Source organism: Salvelinus fontinalis, chromosome 11 (assembly GCF_029448725.1).
Source record: "Salvelinus fontinalis isolate EN_2023a chromosome 11, ASM2944872v1, whole genome shotgun sequence".
In the NCBI taxonomy this organism is placed as follows: domain Eukaryota; kingdom Metazoa; phylum Chordata; class Actinopteri; order Salmoniformes; family Salmonidae; genus Salvelinus; species Salvelinus fontinalis.
In genome coordinates this window covers 34211846-34220172 of record NC_074675.1, presented here as the reverse complement: position 1 = coordinate 34220172, position 8327 = coordinate 34211846, and the positions used below count along the sequence as shown (strand labels likewise).

Here is an 8327-nt window from a genome sequence, read left to right as displayed (position 1 = left end):
TGAGGAGGAGGAAAAGCTAGACTGCCGTTACAGATATCATACACATGGAAACTATGTGTTTTCTGATGTATTTGATACCATTCCACTGATTCTGCTCTAGTCATTACCACGAGCCCGTCCTCCCCAATTAAGGTGCCACCGACCTCCTGTGAACTGCACCCACCCTGAACTTTCTCACTCACCCTGAAACCACAAATGGATCCGCCAAAAGGCAAGGCTCCACTTTTTCCCAATATGTCACTCCTACTGGACCAAATTCTTCTTACTATCTACCTCGGACAGGGTATCGTCTGTTGAGTCTGAGCTTGCAGAAGGTTAGGCGGAGCAGTAATATCTGCACAATTACCTGCTTGATTTCGAAATGGCCACTCCTTTCGACACACCCACTCCTTTCCACACGCCCATACTCCAGTCGTCATATTGGGACGCAGCTTCCCCCTTCTCATTCAAAACATTTTTGCAAAACATAATTCTGTAGACCTCCAAGGGAGGTGTGACAATGAGGTGGTTTTGTTGGTATGGCAACTCGAGACTAATAGACCAATAACAAAGAGAGCTCCAAACCTCTCTGCCAATAAGTTTTCCCCTCCCCTCTCAGACCACACCCAGACAGCCCAAACAAAATTCTTGCTTGAGAACTTTTTTAGCTAAAAAAGCAATTTAACATTTTTTTAACGGGAAACTATTACAGTAAAGTACTTAATTGTTACCCAGAAACGATTTGATATTGATATAAAAACATTGTGGACCCCTGGCCTAGGCAGAGAGCTCTGTAAATATTGTACATAATTTTGTTATTTTCATATTTTTCGTCACATTTTTTAAATAATGTTTGGGGGTTTGATCTGGGGGTTGATCATTTACATCTCAACGGTCTTGACTCTGACTCATCATTTTTTTTGGCTTGCGCCTATAGCTAGCTAGTTTGTTGTTTTGGATTCAAATAATGCAGCCCCTACTTTATTGTTTAATCTGTCAGGAAGGAATTACAAAAAGTACTGCATGCTGTGTCCAGAGATGGCAGAAGACGTTCAGGGACTATTCTTAACAGCTGCCAAGATGTTGTGACTTCTCGTGTCCTTTTCAGCAGCTGTGGCATCACCCATGTAGGTGCTACATGTTCTGCAATGGACAACCAGTAGCTACGGAGAAGCAGGTCCTATGGAGGTACTGACCATCGACTCCCCCTCAGCCGAAGCTACACTGCCTTTCAGATCCCAACTGCCTCAACACACAGCCTTTCATCTGAAGCCAAATTGAGACATTCAATCTCAATACCATCTCAATTTACATTTGTTGTTTGTTTTTCTTTTGTATGGGCTTTGAGATTATTTTCTGTAATACAAGTTGTAATACAAATACATTGTTATTATACAATATCCCTAGTCATTGTCTGTCCTAGTCAATGTCTCCTTGAAGCTTGGCTCTGTAGGATTCAAGTTTATTATGTGAGCTGCAGGCATGTTGATAAGACAATGCACAGAAACACATTAGTCGAAGTACCGGAACAGAGCACTTAAGTGTGCACTAGAAGTGTGCACTTCCAAGATAGGGGAGAAACGTTTCCACACAAAACGATGGACATTGGGTTTATTTTTCAGTCTTAAAAGTTTATAACAACTTCTGGATAACATAACATAAAAAAAATAAAAAAATGATTTTTTGAAATTAATGTCACCCCATGGTGACATTACAAATTAAAAATAAGCTTTGAAAAACAACATCACAGGAAGAATCATCCCCCCACAGCTCTCCTCGTTGACCGTAGAATAGAAAAAAAAGAATAGAACAGATTCTATTTGATTCTATTCTCGCAGTACGTAACATTACGTGCATACTTACGACACGCTAGTTCATAGTGGGACAACCTAGACCAGTGTTAAGATGTGAATTAATATCAATAATATACATTTCCAGGAGTGGATTTTATTATCAACCTGTTATGGCATGAAATCGGGTAATTTTCTAACCCCCCAGTTAACGATAGATTACTAGTAGAAATCAAATACAAAAGCTTGAGTGATTGCCATTATCATACACAGTACATGATCATAATAGGATAGGGTTTTTGATTGGTTGACAGGGAAACTCTGCTTACTCAAGTTTTGTTGTCATGCCAATAGTTTTGTGAAATGTGAAAAAAAATACCTTTTGGAGATAAAAAATAATGATAGAAAAAAAACTCCCGCCCGCAGCCAAATAGTGTATATACTTTTAATTTTTTTTAAATATATATATATATATATATATATATATATATAAAATACTGTTTCATTTATAGATGTACAATATCTGAATGAGTGTATATGTGAGCGAGTGAATGCGTGAGTGTGTGAATGAGTGCATGAATCAATTAAATGAGTGAAGACGAGTGAACAAACAAGAACAACCCAGAAATTCATAATATAGCTAAGTACCTGTTTTGTCTTACAACTATAAAGGTGTTTTACATAATATACACATTTAATTACTTACAAAAAGAGAAATGAGGCCTAGAGTTAACAGGCTGGGAGAGACAGCAGTGTTAGTACCACCAAGGAGAAAAAACTAAATTAAAAAAAAAGAATAACAGAAAGATTTAATAAAAAATGAAAACCTAGAAAAACGCAGTCTCGTTAAGAAAGCTCATCAGTGCATCTCTTCTCTTTGATGTTCCGACGTCAAAGTGCCGATTTGGTAACACGGAGACAACTCCACTCGTTTGTAAAACACAAAAACACAAAAGAAAAATGAAAAAATGAAAGAAAAATCTGTCTAAAAATGAAATGTTTGTACCACCCTCTGTACTGTACTGAAAATCTAAATATATATATTTTTGTTGTTGAAACAAAATAACAATTTTGAAAAGATAAAAATAAAATGCACTTTTGTCACACAAGGCACCTTTCATGTTTTTTTTGTTTCTTTTTGACGTACTTGAGGTATTAAAAAAGAAGAAAAGACTAAATAGATTTTTTCAGCGTTTTTTCTTTTGTTGCTGTGTTGCACAGTAGCACCATTTAAGTTGTTGTTTCCGGAAGACAATACACCATTGGAATTCCACCTTGTCACGGAGACGTCATCATCACCACCCCTCCGCCGCCGCCATGTTCGTTGTCGGTTGTCCCCGGCAACGGTTGCCGCTGCGCTGTTACGTCCTCTTCATACAGACCACACAGCGGCTGACGCGCGTCCGCAGGTTACCTGCTTTCAGCGTCTCCGACTGTGGCTTCCTGTTAGGGGTCAGGGGTTAGAGGTCAGGGTTTGGCATCACTGTATGGGCATTCGGATCTTTACATTTTCTATGAAAATTACCCATCTCAAGCAAATAACTACATTATCTAATGCTTTCAGTGTAATTCCTCATTACTCAGGATCAATCAACCAATCAGTTATTCAATAAATCAATTACTGAGGGGAAAAAACCCATCATAATCTCTGCAACATTCTCTCGTACCTGAACATTTCTGATTGGTCGACGGTGGCCAGCCAGAAGCTGTAGGAGTTGCCGTAGTAGTTGCAGGTCCCCCGACCGTGGCACTCGATGAAGGGAGCGCTCCGGAATTCCTCTAGACAGGAGCCAGGAGAGGCCAGAGCCTGACCCGAACCCTCAGCACCAGCACTAGTGTGCTGTTATAAAAAGAGAGAGGGAGGGAGAGGAGGAGGGGAGTGGGAGTGGGAGGGATTGGTGGAGAAAAGTAAATGTGTGTGTTCATATGGTGGCTTAAACACACTTAAAATGTCAAACTTGATTCCTCTCTGTGTGTGTGTGTGTGTGTGTGTGTGTGTGTGTGTGTGTGTGTGTGTGTGTGTGTGTGTGTGTGTGTGTGTGTGTGTGTGTGTGTGTGTGTGTGTGTGTGTGTGTGTGTGTGTGCGTGTGCATGTGTGTGTGTGCATACCATCATGAAGGAGTATCCGATCCACAGTGGTTCCCAGTAGCTGGGGCAGGTGGGGATCTGAATGGTCTGACTGTGTACAGCGATCACCATGGCAGGGGCCTCACACACTGCACACCTAAAACACAAACACATAGAGGAGTGGTTAAATACACACACTCAGACATGATCAAATCACAGTCTCCTATTGTATCTCGTCTCCTCTATATGCCCTCCGTCCCTCCATCCCTCCTTCCCTCTTTACCTCCATCCCTCCCCCCCTCCATCCCTCTCTACCTGCTGATGTAAGGTTTGATGCCCTCTCCGGTGATGGGAGCCATAGTCATGGGCATGGGCGTGGGTGTGGACAGCCAATAGGAGTAGTCGTTACGGGAGGCGAAGTTACACACGTTATTGATGTTACAGAACATGAATGGCATGGTGCTGAACCGACGCAGGCAACTTCCAGCAGTTCCTAGAGAGAGGGAGTAAAGGAAAGAGGGGCGAGAGGATGGGGAGAGATGAAGGGGAGGAGGGAGGGGTGAGAGGATGGGGAGAAGAGATAGGGAGGGGAGAGGCGAGAGAGGAAGGAAGGAGAGGAGAGGGATGAGAAGAGAGGAGGAAGGAGGAGAGTTTAATAATTTGTTTGGAGGTTTTTCCAGCTCTGAATTATTTCCTATGTGTGTGTGTGTGTGTGCGACCGCACATGTGTGTGCATGCGTCTTTGTGTACCAGCTTGTATATATAACTCCAGTCTCCATCCTTACCCAGGTCCTGTCCGTGTGCCCTCTCGTTGCCCTGTACGTAGAGCAGAGAGTAGCCGTCGTAGATGAGGCCGGTGCCCTCTGGGCAGATGGGGACGTCCTCGCCCTGACTGTGTCTGGTGATCAGGAAGCCGTGCGCCACAGAGGCAGATCCAGATGGACCTGGGGGACCCTGCAGGCCATCTGAACCAGGGGGACCGGGATATCCACGCTCACCTGGGAACAGGGGATAGAAGAGATAAAAGACAAAGCATGGGGAACATTAAGAACTCAATGAATTGTATAATACTACATATCTTAGGCAGAGTAAAGTTCTTGGCACAGTAAGATGTGCTACAATGATCAGTATAATCAGTAAGATGTGCTACAATGATCAGCATAATCAGTAAGATGTGCTACAATGATCAGTATAATCAGTAAGATGTGATACAATGATCAGTAAGATGTGCTACAATGATCAGTAATGCCTTGTTCACACTACAGGCCTTAATGCTCAAATCAGTTGTTTAAAAAAAAAATCAGTTTTGGAAAACTGACTGTCCAAACAGCGAGTTACACATGTCCAAATCGGATGTGTGTATGTTCAGACTTTAGTCATTTACAGACGTGGCTATGGTAGTTGTCATGGTAATGACGCGTGTTTGTGCAGTAGTGTTGGCTGGTTGGTGGTGATGCTCGTGCTCCCTCTCAATCAGAAGTTATGTAGCAAGCTAAGGTCACAACTACGCCTGCCATAGAACTTTCCCAGTTGCTTTGAATGTTCGAAATCAGTGTAAGAACACTAAAGCCTCAAAGGATAAGATGATCCACCTTTCAAAACAAGTCATTTTTGGCTAGCAACAACAGTCAACTAGTTAGCTAGGTAGCAGTTTAGCTTGCTAGCACATTCTCAAATGTGTTTGTAAACAATTAACAAGCTAGTAATACCACGTTCTTGTCAAACTGTCAACAGAGTAGCTAGCATGCAACAATATATGCCAAAAAACAGTCTACAAACCACTTAATGGAAAATAAATGAGATTTAACTGTTTAGACACAAGTCACATGGACAGAAATCTGATTTGTATCTGGCTTGAAATATCTGATTCAGGCTGCAGAAAAATTATCAGATTAGAATCAAACTGCCAGTGTGGAAAGCTTTAGATGTGCTATAATTAGGGATGTAACGATTCACCATATCGGTCCCCGATTCAAATGTTTAAGATCGGACATTGGTCAAACTGATTAAAATGTAGCATGCAATTTATTATGTGACTTGTTAAGCACATTTTTACTCCTGAACTTATTTAGGTTTGCCATAACAAAGGGGCTAAATACTTATTGACTCAAGACATTTCCGATATTCATTTTTTATTCATTTGTAAAAAAATAAAAATAAAAAATCTAAAAACATAGTTCCACTTTGACATTATGGGGTATTGTGTGTAGGCCCGTGACACAAAATCTAAATGTAATCCATTTTAAATTCAGGCTGTAACACAATAAAAAAGTCAAGGGTGTGAATACTTTCTGAAGGCACTGTACATGCTGAACAGGGCTTACAATATATTTTATTTGAATAATAATTGATTGGATTTATATAGTGCTTTTCTACCAACTGAGGTACTCAACCTCATCCACCACAAATGTGTAGCACCCACCTGGAAATAACACGTATGGAATCATGTAGAAACCAAAAAAGTGTTGATCAAATATTTTATATTTGAGATTCTTCAAAGGAGCCACCCTTTGCATTGATGACAGCTTTGCACACTCTTGGCATTCTCTCAACCAGCTTCATGATGTAGTCACCTGGAATGCATTTCAACTAAGCGGTGTGCCTTGTTAAAAGTTCATTTCTGGCATTTCTTTCCAACTTGATACATTTGAGCCAATCAGTTTTGTTGTGACAAGGTAGGGTTGGTACACAGAAGATAGCCTTATCTGGTAAAGACCAAGTCCATATTATGGCAAGAACAGCTCAAATAAGCAAAGAGAAACAACAGTCCATCATTACTTTAAAACGAGGTCAGTCAAAATTTCAAGAACTGAAAGTTTCTTCAAGTGCAGTCGCAAAAACCATCAAGCACTATGATGAAACTGGCTCTCATGAGGACCACTGTAACGATGTGCTCTGGGAGTCGGGAAGCAAGTTCAGGGAGTGAGTGTTTTAATAAATAAATGCAACATAATACAAAACAAGAAACACGAACAACGCAGACATGAAACTGAAACAGCAACAATGACGCCTCACCTAAGGGAAGCATCAGGGAGTGTTTTTTATGTTTTTGTTTCAGTGGGAATGACGTCGGGTCCGGGAGCCCCTACAGGCTCTCATGCCTCGGACAGATCGCCAGGCTCCCCTGCCTCCGCCGGCTCGTCAGGCTCTCATGCCTCAACCAGATCGCCAGGCTCTCCTGCCTCAGCCGGTCTGTCAGGTTCCCGCACAACAGCAGGAGTGACCGGTCCGCTCCTGATCCCCGGGATCGTCCCTTTGGTTGGCGTCCTGCTGCTGGAGCCGACCATGCCGGGGAGTGGGTACCCCGTCACGTATGCTTTCCCCGGCGCTCTAGGTCGTCATGCTCCCGCGTCTCAGCCGGACTGACAGGTTTCCCGCGCCTCAGCAGAGGTGACCGGTCCGCTCCTGATCCCTGGGATCGTCATTTTGGTCGGCGTCATGCGGCTGGAGCCGCACGTCAAGGAGGGGGTACTGTCACGTGTGCTCACCAGGCTGCTCGTTATGGCGCACACATTTCACCATCGTTATGTGCACCTGTGCGTTGTCAGACTCACCTGGACTCCATCCCTTCCCTGATTACCTTCCCTATTTTTGTCACTGCTTTGGTTCATTCCCCAGGCATCATTGTTTCTATTTCATGTCTGTGTGCTGTTAGTGTTTATTGTTTTGGATTATGTTTATTTTATTAAAACACACTCCCTGAACTTGCTTCCCGACTTGCAGCGCATATCGTTACATCCACCACAGGAGAGGAAGACCCAGAGTTACCTCTGCTGCAGACATGAGCAATGGACATTAGACCTGTGCAAATTTGTACCTTGTGAGACTTTTGGTTCCAACCGCCGTGTCTTTGTGAGACGCAGAGTAGGTGAACGGATGACCTCTGCATGTGTGGTTCACACCGCGAAGCATGGAGGAGGAGGTGTGATGGTGTGGGGGTGCTTTTCTAGTGACACTGTCAGTGATTTATTTAGAATTCAAAGCATACAACCAGCATGGCTACGACAGCAGCGATACACCATCCTGTCTGGTTTGCGCTTAGTGGGACTCTCAATTGTTTTTCAACAGGACAATGACCCAACACACCTACAGACTGTGTAAGGGCTATTTGACCAAGAAGCAGAGTGATGGGGGCTGCATCAGATGACCTGTCCTCTACAATCACCAGACCTCAACCCAATTGAGATGGTTTGGGATGAGTTGGACCGCAGAGTGAAAGAAAAGCAGCCAACAAGTGCTCAGCATATGTGGGAAGTCCTTCAAGACTGTTGGGAAAAGCATTCCAGGTGAAGCTGGTTGAGAGAAGCATTCACACCCCTTTGCTATGACACTCCAAATTGAGCTCAGGTGCCTCCAATTTCCTTTGATCATCCTTGAGACATCACTACAACTTGATTGGAGTCCACCTGAAGCCAATCCAATTGTTTGGACATGATTTAGAAAAAAAAACACCTGTCTATATAAGGTCCCACAGTTGACAGTGAATATCAG

The 8327-nt window shown here is 42.9% G+C and overlaps 1 protein-coding gene across 2 annotated transcripts in view; it reads right to left on the bottom strand.

Moving 5' to 3' along the window:
- Positions 1-1576: 1576 nt before the first annotated feature.
- The window catches only part of col4a5 (collagen, type IV, alpha 5 (Alport syndrome)), a 100472-nt gene continuing 93721 nt past the window's right edge, over positions 1577-8327 (bottom strand). For both annotated transcript variants that reach the window (XM_055938514.1, XM_055938515.1), the window contains exons 44-48: positions 4622-4834; positions 4152-4329; positions 3879-3993; positions 3437-3609; positions 1577-3212 (exon numbers count right to left, since the gene is read on the bottom strand). In XM_055938514.1, the coding sequence (XP_055794489.1) occupies positions 3131-3212; positions 3437-3609; positions 3879-3993; positions 4152-4329; positions 4622-4834 (761 nt within the window). In that variant the 3' untranslated portion in view covers positions 1577-3130. The remainder of the gene's footprint in view (positions 3213-3436; positions 3610-3878; positions 3994-4151; positions 4330-4621; positions 4835-8327) is intronic.